This window comes from Suricata suricatta, chromosome 16 (assembly GCF_006229205.1).
Source record: "Suricata suricatta isolate VVHF042 chromosome 16, meerkat_22Aug2017_6uvM2_HiC, whole genome shotgun sequence".
NCBI lineage: Eukaryota > Metazoa > Chordata > Mammalia > Carnivora > Herpestidae > Suricata > Suricata suricatta.
In genome coordinates, this window is record NC_043715.1 from 16,383,739 (window position 1) to 16,406,548 (window position 22,810).

A 22,810-nucleotide genomic window follows, 5' to 3' on the forward strand; every position below is an offset into this window, starting at 1 on the left:
TCGGCGGCCGCCATTGCAGGTCAGGCCGCGGGCGGGGGACGCGGGAGGCCGCGGGGAGTGAGGGCTGAGCCGGGGTTGGGGGCGAGGGTGCGAGGGAGCGGGAAGCTAGGGAGCTGGGGCCGGGTGGGGCGCGCGGCTCGAGGAGAAGAATGGCGAGCCGAGGGGCGGGGAGCGGCGGGCGGGGGAGGGGCGGCCGGGAAGGGGGAGGGGAGTGAGGAGAGCGCGGAGAGGTGGGGGCGAACCCAGAGGGGCTCCCGGGGTGGGAGGACCGGGAATTGTGGGGGAAGGGAGCGGTGTAGAGACGGAAGGCGGAGGGAAGGAAGGGAGCGAGCGGGGCGGAGCGAGAGAAGGGCGGAAAGGGTGGCCGAGCGCGGGCGGAGGACGGAGAAGGGGGCGGCGCGGGCCGGAACCTCGAGGTACGTGCGGGAAGGGGTTCTTTCCCGGGTGGGTTGGGAGTCCAGCACGCGAGGCTTGGCGGGAGCGGGGTAGAACTGGAACCCAGGAAGTAGCGGGAATATCAGAAAGCGGACTTGGTATTGGGGGGTAGGACTACGAGATTTGTTCGAGGGGACATTTTTAAGTCGTGGTGGGAGGGAAGCTGCTGGTAGAGGTAATTGGGAGGGTGGTTGGAAGAAGAGTGATACAGGTTTTTTGTAGGCGGAATGAGACTGAGGAAGAGTGGGGTGGGGTCCTGGAGTAGCTAAGTACTTCAGATTGAAAAAGGAACAGGGCAAGATCTGGAGAATGAGGGTGGTAGAAGGACGTGTAAATAGTAATCTTTGGGAGGAGGGGTGGACGGTTTGGAAGATCACTTCAGTGAGGGTTGTGGAGGAATGTAGTTTAAAGAATAGTCTCCTTGGGAAGTAAGAGAAAGGGTTAAATTGGTTGCTAGGAGGTCCCAGCGAAAGTCTGGGGGTGAACGGGAGGGGGTTGGGGAAGAGAGGGGAAGCGGATCGAGAAGTCCCAGAAAGTGGGCGGGACTAGACCTAGGAAGTGTTTGTAACTGAAGGGATGGGAGGGGGTCAGGGGTGTGGGTGGAGAAAGTGGGAGCCGGTTGGGGGAGAATCCAGGATAGCGTAAGACTACTAGCAGGACTAGAAAGGAGGGGCCTTTGGGGTAGATAGGGGGTTATAGTAAGAGGAGGAAGGGTTCAGATGGGGCTGCAGAGTAGCAGAAGATGGAGAAAACTGGAGTAACTCAGATCGACTGAAGCCATCTTTTCCACCCATTGTCTGCAAATACCAGTAATTGATTCCCTCCATCGTGGGAATCCTAAAATGTGATGGGAAAGTACCACGTGTATGCATAGTATCCACATGTTTTTGAACACACTCTTCACTAATGAAAAGTTTGGAAGCATTCATTTCCACCCACCCTCCATAGCCCTTCTTTGGAGAGGAGCAAGCTTCTCATTTAGAAACCGAATTTTAGCGCTTAATGACATAACCTTGTCAAGAGACAAGATTTTCCCTCTGAAACTTAGACCATCCCCTTCAGTCACAAACCACAATGACACTGTTAATAAAACATAATCTGTATTCATTTGTATATGAAAACTTAGTGAATTGTTCATTTGATGGGAAGGCACATAGAGAAATAGTCATCTTTAGAGAAAAAAGAAAAACCTTTTAGAACTTAATCCTTGAAGCAGTTGGGTGAACCTTGACTGTCCTGTTTGAATTGTTCTCACATTATGTAAACTTGGTTTTACTCTGATCACCTGCTGCTTTTGTAGGATGTTTTAGTCCACTAAAAACATTAATAACTAGTGTAGCGTTAAGACATTACTTCCGACATAAACAAAGAAAATGCCACAATGCCCCCCATGTAATAAGTAGTTTGACCCTAAAGGCTTACCACGTCTTAGTCACTGTTCTGAGGATTTTCTAATCATAACCTCATTAAATTTTCACAACAATCCTTTGAGATGGGTTCTTACTTAGGGAAACTGAAAAGGTTAGATTACTCCAATGTCATACATAGGATAAGTGACAGAATCCAGGTTGGACAACTTGAGTTCTCACAGCATTCCTAAACAACAGTCCTGGGGCTAAATAAAAAGCTCAGTAAATGCTAAATGTTGGCCTAGCAATTTGAAAACATTTTGTGTCATGTATTTAATTTTTTTTAAATAAAAACCAAACTTTTTTATATTGAGAATTATAAAGTTAAAGCTTTTATTCCTTATCTTAAGGAAACTTAAAATACAAGATACATTGAAAGGTTGTAATGAGAATTTGTAAAATACTACTTAGCTCTAGTAGAATTTAATAATTTGTAATTACCATTGAGTCCCCTTATTTGGGTAAAAGCCATATATATTCTGTTTAGTTGAATCCATGTCACACTTTGTTCTACCACATTTTATTTTGGGGTCAGTTACCATTATGAGGCTCATTGCTCATTCATTCAGTTCTCTGTAAGACACCAGTAATATTTTAAAACAATTTAACAATTCAGAAAGCAAAGTATAAGAAACTTCAATTTTGTTGAAGATTAAAATGAATCAGTGACAAAGAATTCCCTCTCTTCTCTTGGCTCTAAATTTTGAATCCTGGAAGTGACATTGAGTAGATCTCTAGAGATTTCAAAAATCTAAATTTCAGCAATTGAATATGTTAAAAAGGCTTGTTTATAACTACCTACCCCACAGATGTAGTGGCTACTCTGGCTGCAAGTTGTGTAGGTTACTTACTTGGCATGTTGCACACATGAGAGAGGCTAATATTTGTGAACAATCAGAAGTGATGCAGAAGCACTGTATTCTAGGGGCTGTGGGAGAGGCCTGCTGGAGAGGCCGTATTGTGGAGGGGTAAGGCTCACATCCCAGCTCTACCACTCAACTAGCTGCATGACCAGTTACTTAACCTTTCGTTTCTCTGAGCATGTTTCTTCATCTATAAAATGGGAATAAGTGCTCACATCATTAGGGTTGCTTTCACAATGAAATGAGAAAATCAGATAAGTGTCCACAAGAGTTTAGCTGTGGGAGAAATGAAGCTTTTTGTATCATAATGCCTGGATTTTTTTTCCTTTTTAAACTGTGTTTGCACTCTTAATTTTCAGGTTTTTAATAGTAACTTTGACAGTGATTAAGTTCAGATAGAGGTAGAAGTCAAATAACATTTAAGTAAGGTAAATCCCAAAATTGGTTTGGTTCCAGCTAAATCATTTGAATTTTGGGTAGGGTTCCATGTTAGCTCTGGATTGGTTTTGAGAATGCCGGTTCCTTTGCTGTGCTGTCGTCGTGCAGGGGTCTCAGAGGTATCTGGGCCACTGTGCTGAGGAGCAATAGTGTATTGAGTTTACCCAGGACCTCCAGACTAGCTCCATGTCTTAAGGGATGATCTGGGACAGGCCATTTCTAGAAATTTTTAAGCCCCACAAAGGGCGTTTTTTTCTCCCCTCCAAGGGAAAAAATTGAGTTAATTAGAATATATAAAGTGCTTTTAAAAAGTTTCTTTTATGGAGCTAAAGTCACTTGACAAGTTAGGAATATAGAATTGTGTATTTATTTAGCTATATGAAAGCCCAGAAAAATTAAACAGGAAAAATTATCCCCTTTTTTGAGTTAGAGGAGTGGGGAAGTCAATTCATTTCAGGGGAAGAGGTTAAGTTTTCTCCTCACTGCCATCTCTCCAGGTCCACACTCTAGTTGTAGCCTATGAGACTCTACTCTGAAGTACAGTGATTTAAACTCTCTTAAAAAGTGACAACACAAATTTCTCCTTGGCTCTACAGTTACATATATTGTCAACTTAGAATTATTATTCTTATTAAACCAAAGTAAGTTAGTTGGTCTTAGCCAGATCAGAGATTAAATGCACAACTCTTGAGAGAGGTGCCAAGCAGTTTCTTCCATTGACTCCTTTTAGTTTCATGATTTGCTGAAGTACATTCTTTAAGCAGTGTCTTCAAATGTTGTTTTTGATAAATCTGCAGTTTCTACATAAACAGTGTTTTAAAACAAATGTGTAGAAATTGTTCTGGTTGTCTTTATTGCTGGAATTAGTTGAAACTGAAGACTTAGAAATTTTTTTTATTATACAGAGAATACATATTGTAATGTTACATCTGTAATTACTAAAAGGATTTGATTTGCATTATATTTCTTCACCTCTTAATTCTCCTACTACCTGCCTACTGTCAAGGGTATAGGGACAGATTGGGTTGCATGTTCTCAGATCCTTTCTCGACAACTCCACATTAAGTGAAATGCACATTCCCTGTTCCCTCCATCAGGCGTGTCTTCAGTGAAGTTCCAAGTATATCTACCTACTCTGACACTGAGAACAGGTGCAGAGCGGCGTAATCTCAAAGAGCAAGAAAAGGAATAATAAAATCCAGGCGATAGGCAGTTTTAAACTTTTTTTTAATGTATGTTTATCTATTTTGAGAGAGAGAGTGCAGGGGAGGGGAGAGAGAAACCCTATCAGCTCAGAGCCTGACTTGGGACTTGATCCCACGAACCTCCAGATCATGACCTGAGCCAAAATCAAGAGTCTGATGCTCAACTGACTGAGCTACCCAGAGGCCCTCAGTTTGTTTTGTTCTGTTTTGTTTTGAGAGAGCTCAAGTGGTGGGGGAGAGAGGGAGAGAAAGAATCTTAAGCAGGCTCCAAGCTCAGCACAGAGCCTGACACGGGGCTTAATCCCACAACCCTGGGATTATGACCTGAGCCAAAATCAAGAGTCCAACTGAGCCATCCTGGCATCCTTGACAGGTTATTTTAAAGTAGAATTTTAAGGGGCACTTAGGTGGCTTAGTGAGTTAAGTGTACAACTCTTGTTGACTCAGGTCATGATCTCATGGTTATGTGGGTTTGAGCCCCGCATCAGGCTCTGTGCTGGCAACATAGGCTTGCTTGGGATTTTTTTCTCCCCCTCTCTGTCCCTTCCCTGCTCATACTGTCTCTGTCTCTCTCTTTTAAAAACTAGAGTTTTAAAATTTGATAAAGGAATGCTCTCTCCTTTATTTCCTACTAACTTGATAAATACACTCTATGTACATAAATGTAGCCAGGCCAGTCCACAGGTTCCTATGAGCTTCATTCCTGTTCACATCTGCAGCATTCCAGTAGGACTAGCACAAGTTTTTACCAGCCTGACTAGGTACAGAAGCAGGATGGTGAAGATGGTGACGTTGTAGGCCATGGAATTTTTCTTTTCAGGAGCATTGCTAAATGTCGGCCAGTGTCAGGAAATCTACATTTGTAGGCAGGGCTTCCTACGTAAGTGGGTGAAGCGGCATGTGCTCACAAGTACCAGGGATTAGTATGCAGGTACAGCTAGGCCAGCCCAGCTATTGGGCATCTATTTTCCTTTGCCTACTTAGGCCACTGTTGTGAATTCCTGTTCTAACAGGAAACTGCTCAGCAAATGTGGAATACACTGAAAATATTTCTGCAGCGCCCTTAAACAACCCATATGTTACTTATCTCAAACATGCTTCCAGAGGCCTTAAAGATTGATTTCTTCCTTGGCGTGGTCTTCCTAGAACCTCTGTATCTGTGTGAACATGTAATTGCTTCTCTGAAATGACCTATATTTTATTATAACTATACTCATCATGTAACATGTAGTGCATTATCAGTCATCAAAAGCTTAGTTATAAGAAGCCTTTAATCTGTATTCCTTTATTAACTTTTAGAAACTTTCCAACTTCAATTTCTAGTTAAGTCTTTTTTGATTCATGGCTAAAGTATACCTACCATTCTTTAAATTACAGTCAAAATGATAGTGTGGACATACTGATATATTTTTTTCCATTCTCTAAGAAAAATAGCTATTTGTCTTTAAGGCATTTTTGCATATATGTGATCTTCACAGTAGTTTAATGAGTCAGATAATCTAGATGCTAGCCCCATAGTCATTAAGTGACTTGTGTATGATGACATACTGCAGAGTTTCTACACTTAAAGGCTGAAACGTGTCTTTCGGGTTTCTGATTTTAAACTGTGATCTTTTCTCCCTAAGAAACCTTAAAAAAATTTTTAAAAGTTCTTTTGGTTGTTCTGTTGGTGGTAGTGGTAGGGCCTCCTTGTCACAAGACGTTTGCCCTTGGGCCTAGTGTATTTGTTCTCCAGCAGGGTCTCAACCAGTGCTACTGCAGAAGGTCTGTCTTATTCCGAGATTGCTTCTTGATTCCCCATTGCCCTTCTGACCAGCTCGTCCATGTATGCAGTGCCTGCCTGATTCTTTGGTGCCTTTTCATTCTCACTGGTACTTGGATTTCTCCTTCGGGAGCATATTGATTATGATGAGTGTAGTTTAGATAAAGTCAGGAGGCCTAGGTTCTTCTGTGTGGACAGCATCTGATTCATAATAGAAATTCAGTAAATATTAGCTACTGTTTATATTTGAATTTAAGACCAGCAAATTGACTGACCTTATGTTTCCAAAGTGTTTGTGCTCAGAAGTAGAGAGGTTCTACTGCCTTGGAAGGCTTTTGGCAACATACTTTTCCCTGAAGATCCAAAATGATGGTTAACATTATCAGTGAAGAAACCTCTTTAACTTTTTAATCTGGTGTTTACACGTGCTCACTTCAGCAGCATATGTATTAATCTGGTGTTTGCTAACCTCAAGCACAATTACCTGTCAACCTGCAGTACTCCAGTTGGTAAACACTAGACTAAAAACTTTCTACTAAGTTCTAGCAATTTTTAAAAAGACTTATACAGAAGCTGTAGTTTAGATCCCCCATTTCCTCACCCCTCCCCCAAGGATTTATCCTTCCCAGAAAGACCAGTGAAGACTGTTGTTTCAGGCAAAAATGTTTATTTTTTTAATCCATTCTTTTTTAGAGTACCACAAACTTGCCACCTGGTGGCACTGTTGTATAAAAGGAAAGTTGATGGGAGTGTCAGGGTGTTTTAGTACCTAAGTGAAAGATGGTCAAAGCATATGATGAGAGTCATTTTAGAAATTAGCTTACCACTCACTACAGTCTGAAGCACTTTTTTGTTTCTTGGCTTTTGTTAAAGGAGGTCCTTTTAACCTTGAAATATAATGAAAGTGTTAGACATAAAGTTTATATCATCACCAAAGGAAAGCATAAAGGGGTGCCTGGGTGGCTCAGTCAGTTAAGCATCCGGCTTCAGCTCAGGTCATGATCTCACGGTTTGTGGGTTCGAGCCCCATGTTAGGCTATGTGCTGACAGCTCAGAGCCTGGAGCCTGTTTCAGATTCTGTGTCTCCCCCTCTCTTTGCTCTCTGTCTCTCTCTGTCTCAAAAATAAACATTAAAGAAATGTTTTTTTTAAGGAAAACATAAAATCTAAATGAATTTTTTAGTTTCTTAAGTAATAGGCAGAATAGAGGCTCCTCAGTCGATTGTCTGACTTTAGCTCAGGTCATGCTCATGTGTTCATGAGTTCGAGCCCTGCATTGGGCAGGCTCTGCTGTCAGCACAAGGCCCACTTTTGAACCTGTCTCCCTCTCTCTGCCCCTCCTCCATTCGCACTCTGTCTTTCAAAAATAAAAATTAGAAAAACGAAACAAGATAGAACAACCTTGAGAAAGGCAAGTTAGTATAGTGGTCAGCGGTATGGGCTCTAGTGTATGTTTGGGTTCAAATTCTGGCTCTTTGACTAGTAAATACGTGACCTTGAACACAATTGTAATACATGTTATTGTTGACCCTTGGGGATAGTGATCATAAGCTATGTTACTGTACAATGCCAAAGATATTTACAACTTAAAAGAGTTGTTAGGGGAATGAAATAAAATTTGTGTAGAGCACTTAGAAAAATGCCTCTCACACAGTACGTGATAAATAGCTATCATTATTATTGTCCTAAATTTTTTTTTCCTCTACAGCTTTTTTTCAGTTGCTTTTTAAAGACGGAAAGCTCATGGTGCAAATTATTATTTCCAGGTGAGTACATTTTTGAGACTTATTTTGTTTAGCTTGAATGACTAGGGTTCTGTAGGTTTGACATTTTCCTGAAAGAATCGGGGTCCTCAGGTGCGTCTTGCACACGTTTTTGCATTTCAATCTCTAGTTCAGTGCCCGGCACTGCCTAATTTCCCCCAAGAACGTATGCTCAACAGAGAGTTCCTTTGGGCTTTGAATGGTGGTGTAGGACACTATTCATCCTTCACCCCTCAAAAATATTGTAACCGCCAGCCCTTTGCTTGCAGTGCTGGGGCTGGAGGCCTGGCAGAATGGGTGCTGATGGAGCTACAGGGGGAGATCGAGGCTCGCTACAGCACTGGATTAGCTGGAAACCTCCTGGGAGACCTACATTACACCACTGAGGTGAGGGGACTTTTCTTTCCCTGCCTAATGCTTCAGGAAAGCAATCTACACCAAGGTGGTGCTCCCAGGACCCAGCGTGAGGACTACCCTCAGGTTTGTTATTCGAGGTCTAGCTAATCTAATCTGTCTGCTTGTTCTCCCCCAACCCCTGCAGTAGCAGGGAAATTTAGCTTTGGGCAATCTGGAAAAGTCACAGTTCTAAAAAGCGGAAATTCTCTTACCTGGGGTTAGAGTAAAAAGGACCTGCGGGTGGTTGCTTGATGTGGCTCTTCAGCATTGTTAGAGCCAAACCAGGGAGTGGAGGTGCCAGCATTGCCTGCCAAGAGCATCTCTAGAAGGCACCTGAGTATTATGACCTTGCCCTGAACCTTAGGCATTTCATTCTTGTTCTGCTAAAGGGAATTCCTGTGCTGATCGTGGGGCATCATATCCTGTATGGAAAAATCATCCATCTGGAGAAACCTTTTGCCGTCCTTGTCAAACACACTTCTGGGGAGCAGGACTGTGATGAACTTGGCTGCAAGACTGGCACCCAGTACCTGGTGACAGCACTCATCAAAAACAAGATCCTTTTCAAAACTCGCCCCAAGCCTATTATCACCAACGTCCCCAAGAAAGTATGAAAGAACCCCGGATTTTCCCTAGAGAGCGGCCAACTCCTTGGACTCGTGCTCAGTTGCCACCTCGAGGACGGCTTGACGGTTCCTTGGGACCACAGGGGGGTCCTGTTCTAAACACAGGCCACCCGCTGGGCATGAACTCTGATCCCTTCCTTATGGCAACTGGTTCTCTTGGTGGAAATATGGCCCCATTCCCAAGGAACCCATCGCCTTTTCCAACTTCATCAGGCTCATTGGCTTCAAATCCAGCACCTTTCCCTGCTGGTGCTCGTGACCCAGGCATAGCTTCTTTTCCAAGAGGGATGAATCCCACTGGTACAGGTGCAGTTTCTTTCCCAAGGCCTGGTGGCCTCTTGGGCCCAGGCCCGGGCCCGGGCCCGGGCCCTGGCCCAGGCCCATCTCTAAACCCGAGGACAGGGGCTCTTCCAGGCCCAGGACCTCTGTCTAATCCAAGGTTAGGGGGTCTCCCAGGGCCAGGTCCTATGCCCAACCCAAGGGCAGGTGGTCTCCTGGGAACAGGTCCTGACCCCAGAAGTGGCGGCCCAATGGGCCCTGTATCTGGGCCCAACTTGAGATCAGGGGTCCTGTTGCCTTCTGGGAATGGTCCTCCTAATCCTAGGCCCGTTGGCCTAGGACCAGGACCAAGTCCCAGTCTGAGATCAGGCTTTGGTGGTACAAACCCTGCCCCAAGATCAGGTATGTTTCCAGGTCCTGGCCTTGGACCCAACCCAAGGGCAAATAGCCTGGGCCCAGGCCTTGGGCCCAACCCAAGGGCAGGTGGCCTGGGGCCAGGCCCAAATCTGGACACCAGAGCAGGTGGACTCCTGGGCACAGGATCTGGTCTTAACTTAAGGATGGCTGGACCTCAAGGCCTAGATCTTGCCCCCATTCTAAGAGCAGCAGGTCTATTAGGGGCAAATTCAGCTGCTTTCTCACAGGCTTCTGGAAACATGGGCACAAGCCCATCCTCTATGGCACGAGTACCTGGCCCCATAGGCCCAAACTCGGGTCCTGGCTCTCGAGGAATTGGCCTTCCAGGGCCAAATCCATCTCCCATATCCAGAGCTCCAGGCCCCATAGGCCCTAATTCAGCTCATTTTTCAAGGCCAGCTGGGCCAATGGGGGTAAATGCCAATCCCTTTCCAAGGGGGAACAGTTCAGGGGGGCTGAATCCAGCTGCCTTTTCTCAGACTTCTGGCACATTGGCCTCAAATCCAGGTGCCTTCCAGAGGTCTGCTGGCCTCCAGGGCTCAAGTCCAGCAATTTTCCCAAGAACCTCTGGACCACTTGGCCCCAACCCAGCTAACTTCCCCAGAGCCAGTGGCTTGCAGGGTCCAAGTCCTGCTGCCTTCCCAAGGTCTACTGGCCCATTAGGCCCTGGTCAGGTTACTTTCCCCAGGTCAGCTCCTGGGCCCCTGGGCTCTTCTCCAGCAGGGCCTGTCGGTATCAACCCAGCTCCTTTTGCAAGGCCAACTGGGACCCTGGGTCTAAACCCAGCTTCCTTTCCAAGGATGAATGGCCCTGTAAGCAAGACTTTGGTCCCATTTCCTAGAGTGGGGAACCTCCCTGGCACAAACCCAGCTGCTTTTCCCAGACCAGGGGGTCCTATGGCTGCAATGTACCCAAATGGAATGTTACCCCCTTAAACACTTTTCTCTCCAGGACCACTCTGGTTTCTAAGCACCGTGGTTCTGGGCAGGGGCTGTGTTTAGGTAAAAGGGTAGATATGGAGCTACAGTCTGAAGTACATAGCTGGGGCTCAAGTTCAAATGAGCCTTTTTTTTTTTTCCTGCTTCTTTCTTGACTGAAGGTGAAATGTTACTTGTGAGAGATGGACTACGGCAGGGGAGAATGATCCTGACCTTGAGAGAAAGGATCGCCAGCCCTCCAAAAGCCTGCTGTGCTTTTGTCCCACAGCTTTTTGCCCCTTGTTTCTTACTAGTTTCTTGAATTGTTCTTGTGGACTTTTCCTCAGGGATACATTGGCCTGTAGGTCCCAATTCATGTGTAGTCCTCTGCTCACCACTGGAGAATCAGCTCACTGCTCTCTAGGACTGTTGCATTGGTGAACGGACCATGCTTCAGCAGCTCTGCCCTGGGCAGCTTGGACCTGGTCATCCTTTACTGCCATACCTTTCCCTGAGGGCTTGAACACAGAACAGGGAGGTGGACAACCACTTCAAAGACCCACCAAATACAATTTCTGCTTGATTAACTGGGCCTGCAGCTTCCTTCTCCTGGGACTCAGAGGAGGCCAGAATCAAGGCTCGACCGCTCACCTAATTCCCTCTCCACTAGTACTCCTGATCCAAGAACCTCAAAATTTAAACTGACGTCAATGGGAATATGGGAACTGGGATAGGGGGTGGGGGGATGAAGGGGAAAAATCACTGTGCTTCGTTCAGCCTGAGGTGAAAGGATGGTTGTTTTTCCTGCATTGTATCTTTTCTTACTGTTTCTTTAATAAATGGGATGAGAGGGCTGCCGATGTCACTCAGTTGAGTTACCTGTTCCCAGAGGAAAAGTGTTTTACCCCCTGCTCTTCATTGTTTTAGCTTGGTCAGTTCTGTTGTTATCTTCCAGATAAACTGCTGTCACTCGAGGAGGCGTTTTGACCTTTACCTTAGCTAGGAGTCACTTGACTGCCAGTGATTTTCCCAGAGACCTTGCACACCTTCAACAAAAGTTATGCCATCGTAGGTGTGCAGTTATCAGCAAGGCAGGCCTGCTGTATTCCCCAGGTCCAGAGGCAGCTGTCAACACTTACCCTGTTTGAGTTCCACTGCAACTACCTTGACAAAACCGTTTCTAGCTCAAGTGCCTCTTTTGAAATGGAATAAACCAGTTTCAGGAGGAAGTACCCCAGAGATAGCCAGCATTATGTGAGAATCTTTATTGTGACAAGTGCAGTATAAAATACTTGACCTGAAAAGTAAAAAAAAAAAAAAAAAAAAAAAAAAAAAAAAAAAAAAAAAAAAAAAAAAAAAAAAAAAAAAAAAAAAAAAAAAAAAAAAAAAAAAAAAAAAAAAGCCAAAAATAAATATGTTTACAAATTATTGTAGAAAGAATACAAAAGGCTTAAAATTCTCAATGAGGAAAAATGAAAATGTGTCCAGTTGTATATAAAGGCTCTTCCCTTGCAAGAAACGGGGGTAAAGCTGAAGACCCAGTTTGGTTTCGCTGCTGAAAAATGTACAAAATAACTTAGAAAAACCAGTCGAGGTCAAATGTTGTGAGCCCACTACTTGTACCTGCCTATCCTTGATCTGAGCAAAGTTGATAACCACAGTGCATGGCAGAGCTGACAGTAGGACAGCCAGTTTTCCATCCAGGAATCCATCCCACATTAATCTTCATGTAAAAGCTGAAGAAAAACAAGCCCTTAGTGAAGTGTGAGCTCGGCAGTTGGCTGACGGGATTTCCTCCATTGTAGTGCTCAAAATAGTTTACTTGGCCAGCAAAAACACAGAAGAGCCTGGAACTGCCTTTAGCAAATGTCTGCTGCCTCTTCCCAGCCTTCGTGGGTTGGGCCCAACACCAGCCAGCAGTCTTTTCAGAAGCTCGAGGTCTGTGTGATGTAGTGATGTTGGTTGCACCTGGAAAACCCTTGCATTCATGGGAGATGAAGAAAAGCACCAGGGTTTGCCAATCTGTGGCTCAGAGCACACTTTGTTCCTGTGTAGGAAGCACCTGGGCACACTAGAGGCTTGCCCCCTCAAGTCCTGTCAACCTTAGTGCTGGCTAGCAGGCCCTTCTAAGAATGGACATTTGGAGAGAGCAAGTACATGTGCAAGCAAGCAACCCCTAAGTCAAAGGATTAGTCAAGATTCCCAGTTTCAAACTCAAGAGCTGAGAATAGTCTGTGGATTACAAATTTCTAGAAAATGCTTTCCCTCCTCCCCACCCCACCAAAGGCAGAGAGAAATCAAAGCTTGAAGGGGCATGAGAGAGAAAGCAAGAACCTTAGGCTTTAGGAACCAATTCCATCTCTGAGTTTGATTTCTGGAAAGAAACAAATGCAATAACGACTATCCAAAACTTGGCTGTAAGAATTCCCTGGAGAAGCCACTGAAGAGAATAGTTTCAAAGATGACCAGCTTGGATTCGAGGTTTCACTTAGGGAACACTGAAAAGGTTTTCACTGGACATGATTGTCAAGAACTGTAGCCTGAAAGTCATGCACGCTTAGCCAGCAGCTAAGGAATCCGTACAAGTAGTTCCAAGATCGTAGCTAATTTGCGCAGAGGCTCCTAATTATTTTTCCCCTACTTGCTGAGGACAGTGTTGTTATTGCAGAGGGGCCTATGAGAGTTCAGACTCTGTCTCAGTTGCTACCTTGAAAAACTTAACCCAATGAGAAGGAAGGTGGAAGAGGGGACTTGCTGCATCACCTTGAAGAAAGCCAAGTGAGGAGGCCTTCTTAGACTCAGAGCCGAGTTTGAGAGAAGAATTCAGGAGTATACACGGTCAAGTACCCAAGCCCTCACTTCTCTGAGCATGTTGGGGGTTTAATCTTCCTGGTGGATGTCCGAGACCTTTCTTCTCCCCAGCAGAGATCACAGACAAGCTTATCTAAATGTCGGGCAGCTTTCAGGTGAGACACATTCAGCCTAAGGCTCCCGTATAGCCCATGGCCTTTAGCACCGCCACCAATCTTTGTTCCTCCTGGTAAACTTTCATTTTTAACCTATGTGTATATATATATATATATATATATATATATGTGTATGTATACACACACACACACACACACACACACTTAAAAGCAGTTCAGTGCTAACTCCCTGCTAGTTTTGGCTCATCCTTGGGATGTTGAGATGTGGAATGGAGTATGTCACATAATAAAGCACCATTCCTGGACCCTGTTTTCTGATGCCCAAAGATCAGGCTTCTGGGCCTTGTATCAGGCACAATCTTATTGCATTGATAGCTAGATTTGGGGGTGAGGGTGGAGGACACATTACTAGCCAGCCCAGATCTCTCAGATTCTCCCACCACCTCTGGTTGTGTTCAGGTGGGCTAAGAGAACCCCCCTCCCGCAGGCTGTCATTGCCCACTTACCTATCAGAAGTTGCCGCTGATTGGAACAAAATGGTTTAGCACACTTGCGGGTTGCCTTTGGATCCCCAGGGGAGGAAGTGGAATCTTTCCCAGAGGCCATCACACACACACACACAGGCCACTAGACAGGCAGCATGAAAACAAGTCACCCCCTGAGCTGGAAAGGTGTTGCCTCTAAGCAGAACTGTCCCAGACCATAGTACAGTCACCATTCTTTGCGCTTCAGATTTGTCCTTTGGACCATTAACAAAGTAAAACAGCACTCCCACTTCCCTCCCACCCCATCTTTTCTCTTCTATTCCCCTTCCCGCCCTTACCCATTGCACTTTTCCCACTCTGCTTGGGGACTGTGTCACACCTCAGCATAAGCTAAGCTATACTGCTCTGGCTTCTTCCCACATCGCCGGGCAATGATGGCCAGATACAACATGAGGAGGGCTACCCAGTAGCAGCCATACAGGATGGCCCCAGAGACCAGGAAGGCCAGCTCTGTCTCACTGAACAGATCCTGGCAATATGCTGTGTAGGCCAGTCCCCCTAGAAGGACTGCCACCCAGATGGATACAGGGATGAGGCCAATGAAGTTCACCACAATGGTTTTTCGGCCAGAGGTGCCCCAGCCAGACTTATTGATGGTAGCAATGGCAAATATCTTGGCTGGTAGGAGGCTGGACATATACAGAAGGGAATAGAGGGACATGAAGATCATTTCTGCATTGCCCCGAAGGAAACAGGCATAGGTAGCCTTGATAATGCCCACCAGCTGCACCGTCAGCAGGAAGAGGAGAATATTCCAGATGCGGCCTCGGTAGAAAAGCTGTATGACTGTGGCAATGAGAAAGAAGGGGAAGAAACCTGTGACCACTGATTCGTAGGTCATCCAGAGGTGGTGCTTATGGAACCACAGAGAGTTGTAGAGCCACTCTCGGAAGTAAGACTTGCTCCAACGGGTCTGCTGGTTGAGCCACCGAAGGTACTTGGTGGGAGTCTCTGTGAGGCACTTGGAGCGTGCTGTATATTTAGTCCGGTAGCCAAGGCTCAGGACTCGGTTGGTGAGGTGGCGATCATCTCCAAAGCTGCACTTGCTGCCTAGGAACTTCTGATGGTACCAGTCCTCCAGGAATTGCTGGAGGAGGCTGTTGCGGTACATGCCCAAAGGCCCACTAATACACTGCACACAGCCGAAGTAGGACTGGCAGGCCCGCTCCACGTTGAAGGCCATCCAGTACCGCACACTGCTCAGGAAGGAGATCCACGAGTCATACTTGTTGAGGATCTGCAAGGGAACCAGACATGCTGGGCCTCCTCACCTGAGGACTTGGGCCCCAGGAGACAGACACCGGAGACCATGAAGACTCCTTACCCTGAGTTCTGATTCCCATTGCTCAAATTCCTGGATGTCAGTCCTAACCCAGCCAGAACTAGAAACCTGAGGAGCCAGCCACACTGTCACTCTCACTGCCATGTACACTGACTGGCCCAGTGAAGTTGCTCTAGCAGTTAAAGCCACCTTCAATCTCAGGAAACAACCTGGACAGTAGCAGAGAAAAGGGCTTGAGAAAGATGCAGCGCATCACCCCAGCCACTTCTCCTGACCCTTCCGTACTTGGAAAGCTTCTCAGGAAGACTTGGTATGTTACCAGCAGTACCCTGTGGAAGATCTGGCCCCCTATTCTTAACTGTACTAGCCTGTTCTTAACCATTCAGGGCAACTTCCTTAAGAACAAGGGTTTTCTCAAAGGTCCAACTTTGGAGGTGCTTGCTGCACCAGTGCCCAAAAAAGCAGCACCCTCCGGGATCAATAGCCTTGGGATACTGAGCCCTTCCCAACAGCAGAGGCTCTCTACATACCTTTAGTGATTTTCTTTTTCCTCAGGTTGAAAAAGAACAGGATAGGGATTGGGTAGCAAGTGAGCCCTGAGCCCTTTGGTACATGTGAAAACTGTCAGAGAAGAACCCCCCCACCCCTTCCAAAATACTAGACAGTCAAGATGCTCATTTTCCAGGCATATTCGTTGAATTAGGAATCAGAGAGTCTAGGCCCCACCCCCCAGGAATCCCTGATTACTTCTTACTTGTACATCTCCTCCAACTCCCCCTACTTGGGGGTCCTCCTCCAGGACTCGAAGCATCTCGATGGTGCAGGCTGGATCCAGCACAGTGTCCGAATCACACACCTGTAGAAGGGGAAGTGCATTAGCAGCCCATTCTGACCTCAGGCCTCTGTCCACCACATGCTGCTCACTGCTGCAGGGAAATAACCACCTCTCCTAGGATTCACTTCCAGCCACTAGCAAAGAGATCTGTGTTAAATCCAAGAGGTGCAGTGAATAACAAAAAAGAGAAGGAGAGTTTAGATACCAGGTTTGACAGCCACTGGGCTAAGAGACAAACCCAGAAGACTCAGTGCCAGGCCTGGAAAAGGAGAAAGGCTTAGCACTGGGCAAGTTTCTAGCTTCTACAGAGTCAGGCTCCACAAAAATGATACAAAACATTTCCCTGGAGTCCCTGGGGAAAAAAAGGGGGAACACATTTTGAAATCAGATGACAGTACAGTAGCTAGCCCAGGGCAGGCAGACACTCCACATAAGGCCAAGAAATGGCTCTTGCCAGAGGCTCCTGCCCATAGTGCTTTCGTAGGATTCTTTTTTTTTTTTTTTAATGTTTTTTATTTATTTTTGAGAGACAGAGACAGCATAATCAGGTTCAGAGAGAGAGGGAGATACAGAATCCGAAGCAGGCTCCAGGCTCTGAGCTAGCTGTCAGCACAGAGCCTGACGCGGGGCTCGAACCCACAAACTGTGAGATTAAGACCTGAGCCAAAGCCAGACGCTTAACCGACTGAGCCACCCAGGCACCCCTCTCCTAGGATTCTTAACGAGGTCTTACCAGTTTCAGCCTCCGGTGTTTTGGACAACCTGCAGCGCAAGTGCAGGATGCATCTACCCACTCATAGGTCCCCTCCCATTCATGGCTGTGAGGCCTTCTGTTCTCCTTCGGTCAAGTCTCAGAAATCAGGGCACAGTATGTCCAAGGGCTGTTCTCTGGGAGGCAGGAGCTAGAGTCTGGCACCTTACACCACTTGGCCATCCTGACACAGCAGCTTGATTTTACTCTGGGGAAGCATGGAGGCTGGCAGCTGCTGCTTCCAACCAGAGCTCAGATCAAATCCTGCCCACCTGTCCACCTTCGCTAGGGGGGGCTCCATTAGTTGAACTTGATTTGGAACTCTGACCTGGGTGGCTGACTCCTTGTATATTTTCTAGAAAATTACACAGAGCCCAGATAACCACTGGCAGAACAGAGCAAAGAACAATCAATACCCATAGATGAGCCTATACTCTGCTTTGCAAAAGCCTAAAATCCTTTTATTAAAGTTGCTAACGCTGCAGGAAGGGGGCTGCCCCCGCACCCCAGGCCTGCTGGAAGACATGGTGGCTACAGACAAGCAGCTAAAGGTGGAGGGGGACGCAGACAAAGCCATCACACCTGCTCCCTCCTGCCTACCCACCAACCTCTTGACGGACTCCCGCGCTTCCTCAGCCTACAGGCCAAGCTTTCCAGGGCTTCCAGGCAAGATTGCTTCCTTCCCTGAGCCTAACCCATTCTTCATGCCGCTCAGCTTCCTTCCCGCCAGGAAGGTCTTTCTAGCAGAGCTGGGTTAGGGTAGTTAGAGCTCCTGGTGGCCTGGGTCTCCCCACTGGCTGAAGCAGGGCTGTCTCCCTCGGAAAGACCCACCTGTAGCAGGGCTGTTGGAAGCCAGTCTGGAGTCCACCAGAGGTGACTGAAACCCAGGGTGCCCCAGGCAGTGAGCCTGCAGCCATAAAGGGAAAGGCTGGCTCAGATGTGTGAGGCTATTTGCTGATCCACCAGAACACACAAGTAATGGTCAGTCAGGGAAGATGTGTGGCAGGTTTTGGGGCATTCTGTGCTTCATGGAGCATATGACAGTGTCCCTGTGGTTTGAGCATGTGCCAGGGGCTCAGGGGCTTTTCCTGTGCTCCCGGAGTCTCCAGGAAAGCTTCAGAGGCCCCTTGACACTAGATGAACTTCAGAATCAAATGCCTCAACATCCTTCCCTAAAAGGCCAAGGAGGTCAGAAAAAGGTCAATGTACCAATTCATATGAGGTGGGTACAACACAGAAGTGTTTCAGTATTAGGGTCCTCAACATGCTCCCACCAAGACTGTGTTGGTGCATAGGTGGGCTACCATGACGGTCGCTATTTATTCAAGTGAGGGGCGACACCCTGTGGCATGTGCAGAAAAGGGATCCCAACAGAGAAAGACTGTGTAGATGCTGGAACAAAAATCTGGAGTTCTAGGTGCAGTTTCTACTTGGTACTAAAATGTGTGAGCTTTTAATCAGTTCTTTCTAGGTTTTGTTATTTGAAAAGTGGAGCTATGTTAACCGTGTCCACCTAGTAAAATTTTCAGGCTAATGTCAATGACAGTTTTGACAGGAAGCTAGGCTCAATCTGTTCAGGTTCCCTGCCTGCCGAGACTGCTAAAGGATTGAGCTGGGGGGTGACTCACTGCTGTGTCCCTCCACCTCACAAACGCAAAATTGACACTGGGTAGAGGAGGACTCTTTGGCCTGTAACTAAAACAATACTTGAGTGTCCTCTTCACCACACCTTCTTATGGAGAGACTCATCCCCATGTTACCAATGATGAGGCAGTATAGCCCAACAGATAAGGGCAGACATGAGACAGACTGCCTAGGTTCAAATCCTATCTGTACCTTAGTGCTGTGTGAGATTAGGCAAGTTACTTAATCTCTCTGTGCTTCAAGTTCACCGTCTATGGGTGGAAATGACAATAGTACTTATTCACTAGGAATACTAGGAGGATTAAAAGAACTGTGTATGAAGCTCCTAAAATGGAGTGTGGTATGAAGTAAATGGTGTACGCTGATTTGCTCTGATTAGTAGTGGGATACGAGCCCAGAGATCCGCCCAGGGTCACAGAGCTAAGTAATAGAACAACCAGGATTCCATCCCAGGTCTTTTTGAGCCCAGGACTGCTGATCCTAGCAGCATCTGTCTTGTTGCCCTTCTGAAGTGCAGAGGAGGCGTGTGCACAGCACAAGAGACCTAAACTGGACCTAACATCCCTGGACAGGAGGCCCAGCTGCCCGGACACGCCCACACGTCTGCATGCTCCAGGGAAGGCACCCTTACCTGGATGTAGTCCACTGAATCGCCAAGAGCCTTGAAAGCCGTGTACATGACCTCTCGCTTGCCTCCCCACTTCTGCATGATGCAGGAGAAGGTGCTGGTTCTCACCACGTCTCGCACACGGTCCATACCCTCCTGCAGGCTGGCCTCTGTCTCCCCTTCGCCCGCCTCGTGGAAGTTGCTGCGCCACACGAAGAAGCCAGCTTGCTCGGTGCCGCCGAGCACCTCATGGAAGATGTCCAGCATGTAGGTGTCCTCCTGGCGATTGCCATCCACGACCATGACCACCTTGAGGTCAGGAAAGGCGATGCGCTGGGCGGAGCGCAGGCACTTGCGCAAGTAGTCAGGGTCCTCCTGGTAGGCGGCGATGCACAGTGCCACCGAGCGCCTTGACGGGGAGGCAAGTTTCAGCGGCCGGCCTGCCCGCCGCATGCGCCGGTGCTCCAGGAAGGCAAACAGGCTCTGGATGAGCAGGTGCAGGCCCAGGATGGCTCCGTACAGGCCGAAGGACAGGTAGTGCTTTTCCGTGTGAATGAACTGGTAGCCTGTCACATAAGCTGCCAGGATGCCACCTAGCACTGCCAGGGCAAACAGGCTGGTGCCCACCACACGCAGGGCTGTCGTCAGCTGCACCGGCATCTGGTGGGCGGAGGGAAGGTGGGGAGTCAGACAGAAGGCAGCCTTTCTAGTCCATGGGAGTGGGGGCGGTTTTCTCTGGGCCTGGCCCAGAACAGGGCAAATAATCCACTAATAAAAACCACTGCCACTGCCTGCTCATGACTAAGACTGTTTGTACAACTCAGAAGCCAGACTACTGGGGTTCAAATCCCAGCTCTGTCACTTATTGTCTGTGTGACTCTGTTCTTCCCCTTAGTTTTAATTCATCTGTAAAATGTGGACTGCAGCTCTAACCTTGTAGCGTCTTTAAGGGTTAAATGGATCACGTATGTAAAGTATTCAGAGTAGCATTTATTATTGTTAGACAAACCAAAGCCAGAAAGAGCTAGATGATCCCCACCTGGTGGATGGTGGTCCTGGGGTGTGCATGACCCAAAGCTCTTCTAGGCAAGGTTAAGTTGGGCAGTGGGGGGAAAGCCTGAGGCCAGAGGCAGCTCTGAGCACAAGGGGCCGAGGGAGAGCAAAGAGGATGGCAGCTAGGGAGGTGGCCAGTGGCCAAGAGCTTCTACCTGCCCGGTACCCACCAGGGAATGGCACGGTGGGAGGGGAAGAGAGGCACAACCACCAATGAGGCCCTTGAAAAAGTAGGAGAGGCAAAGAGGAGAAAGAGCAGGAAACAAAGAGGTTGGAAGGCAGCTTCCCTCTTGAAACAGCACAGAGAAAGTTTCCCTGTGTTCTCTGCTTTCTCACCTTTTTCTCATTTACTTGAGAGGCAGGAAAGAAAGGCAAAGCAACCAGAAGAAAGCAGACAAGGACAAAAAGGAAATGAGAGCTGGGGGTGTGGACAGCTCTCCTGGAAGAGGGAACTGCAGCCGCCACTGCAGCAGCCTGGGGTGGGGGGGGGGAGCTGGGGAGCCCCATCCACTCGGTCCTAGTGCCCGCATGGCACCTCTGTGTTCGGCCACAGGCCCTGCCACTCCTGAAGATGCTGCTGGGTTTGGTCTGCACTAGGTCAGGGCTCCCAGCAGTGCTCCGCTGGGAACAGCTGTGTTTTAATGAGAAGAGCCTAGGACTCCGCACCGGAAGACCTGTGCTTGAGACTCAGCTTGCGCCTGGCCGCCTGACCTTGCCCAAGTTGTCTGAGACTTGGTGTCCCCCTCAGAGGGCATTCTAATGGTTTCTTGCTCCATAGGTCTCAGGTAAACAACTTCCCTGGAATTAGAAGCACCTGGAGCCCTGAAGGCCTACCCGAGTGGGGAGGCTGATTGGAAGTGGGGAAGGTCTAATGAGGACAGCTCCCCACTCTCCCTTCAAACCCAGGCCTTTCCCCCATCTACTCTTTGCCACCTACCGAATCTGGACAATCGCATTTCCAACACCACCCACCCACCTCAGACAAGGGGGTCCAACCGTCTCCAACTCGTCTCACAGGGACCAACCCCTGAGCTCCACTCCTAACACAAACGTACCTTCTGGCCAGGAGAACAGTGTCTGTTCCCATACCACCTGCCACACAGGATGGGTAAGGAGCACGCAGCCACTGCCTAAATCTGTCCGGGATTCAGGCACAGCAGCATTTTAGCAGCTGCGGTCCGGAAAGCGCTGTTGGCAGCCTGGCCCCTTCGGGAAGCACGGGCTCCAGGCGCTCTGCCCCGCCATCCCTGGGAGCCTGCTTCCTCTGCAGGACTCTCAGCCTTCCCTGCCCCCCACCCCTGCCCCACCCGCCGCCATGCGCCTGGGCCCAGGGGACCCCAGGGGTTGCATCTACTCCAGAAGCGTTCCCGTCGCCCTCTAGACCTAACAGGCTAAAGGGGCACCCCTGGGCACCGCTGCCCACCTGCGCTGCAGGAAAGGGGAGGGGGCGCCGAGACCAGCCCAGCAACCTGCCGGGTGCTGGCGCCCCGCCTCGGTGCAATGCCGGAGGCGGTGCCCACCAGGTTAATGCAGCCGGGAAGCACTCGCCAGCCAGGCTTCTCACCCCCGCCAGAGCCTCGCCTTCTGGCACAGGCGGCGCCGGCCACACCCACGTGCCGGTTTCCCACGACTCAGCGGGGAAGGAACGGAAACCCTAAGAAATCAGTCGGACCAGGCCCCGCTCATCTCCTCTGGGCCCCAGTTACCTTGGCAAAGTGTGCCTGCAGACAAAGGCAGCATCTCCGATGTCGCCGGCCCCTTCCTTTCCCAGGCAGGACCCCCAATCCCGCACACGAATTGGAGGCACTACCCTGGCACCCCCTATCCCACCGAGGACCAATAAGGTCCCACAGCCAAAGACCCCACGAGCAATCAGGTGCTGGTGCAGGCTCTGGAAGGGGCGCCCCTGCCCAGATAGGGGGCCGTGCCAACCCAAACGAGCGAAGGGTAGCTTAGACCGCCTCTCATCCTCATTTCGCTCAGAAGGGATCCGCTAGAGCTCGGTCCGCGTAGTATAATGCGCACCCGGCTTCAAGGGCACGAGGTTGGGGGAGCTCCCTAAGACACTTCCCCCGCATACCCAGATGACGGGAGGAGAAAATCCTTAGCTAAGGACGCACGCAGCCAATCTACAGCCGAAACTTTGCGGGGCTGCCAGTGTGCAGCCTCTCCAGCTGACAGGTGTGCCCTGCTAGGAGGCCCACACTCGGCGGGATGGAAACTTGTGCGCGGGGCTGGGGCTCTTTCCCTTGTGGCGGCCGGCCGGCCGCCCACCCTCCCGGCCCCTCCGAGCTGACTAGGAAAGGGGAGGCCGGGCCCCAGGATACACGCGGCCGTGGCCCGGCTGACCCGCAAGGACCCAAGCACGGGGCATTTTGATGCGGGACAGGTGCGAACCCCCAGGCGGGAGTGGGGGAGGGAGAGACTCCAACCAGCCTCGTGCCCCGCACCGGCGTCCGCCCTCTAATCCATTCACAAAACAGGAGCCGCAAGGGAGGAAGGGAGGAGAGGCTGGAGGAAGAGAGGATGGAGGAAGAAAGGGAGGAGGGGTCAGTGGGGAGGGGGCTGCAGGAACCACCGCCGCGGAGCCTGGAGATACTGCAGCCCTCGGCCGGCCTGCCGGCGCCGGACGCGGCGCCCGCACGGCCGGGGAAGCC

The 22,810-nt window shown here is 48.8% G+C and overlaps 3 protein-coding genes across 3 annotated transcripts in view; 2 read left to right on the forward strand and 1 right to left on the reverse strand.

Annotated features, from left to right (window-relative positions):
• Positions 1–6: 6 nt before the first annotated feature.
• CHTF8 (chromosome transmission fidelity factor 8) lies at positions 7–8,898 on the forward strand. The gene is made up of 4 exons (XM_029924460.1): positions 7–19; positions 7,820–7,877; positions 8,144–8,261; positions 8,660–8,898. Exons 2-4 carry the CDS (start codon positions 7,855–7,857, stop codon positions 8,882–8,884), a joined length of 366 nt encoding a protein of 121 aa, XP_029780320.1. The 5' UTR covers positions 7–19; positions 7,820–7,854; the 3' UTR covers positions 8,885–8,898.
• On the forward strand, positions 8,864–11,364 carry DERPC (DERPC proline and glycine rich nuclear protein). Its single transcript, XM_029924459.1, has one exon. The coding sequence runs from the start codon at positions 8,881–8,883 to the stop codon at positions 10,525–10,527; it is 1,647 nt and encodes a 548-aa protein (XP_029780319.1). The 5' UTR covers positions 8,864–8,880; the 3' UTR covers positions 10,528–11,364.
• Positions 11,365–14,238: 2,874 nt separating this feature from the next.
• HAS3 (hyaluronan synthase 3) overlaps positions 14,239–22,810 on the reverse strand; it is a 9,320-nt gene continuing 748 nt past the window's right edge. The window contains exons 2-4 of the mRNA XM_029924457.1: positions 19,125–19,760; positions 16,018–16,119; positions 14,239–15,218 (exon numbers count right to left, since the gene is read on the reverse strand). Of these exons, the coding sequence (XP_029780317.1) occupies positions 14,295–15,218; positions 16,018–16,119; positions 19,125–19,760 (1,662 nt within the window). The 3' untranslated portion in view covers positions 14,239–14,294. The remainder of the gene's footprint in view (positions 15,219–16,017; positions 16,120–19,124; positions 19,761–22,810) is intronic.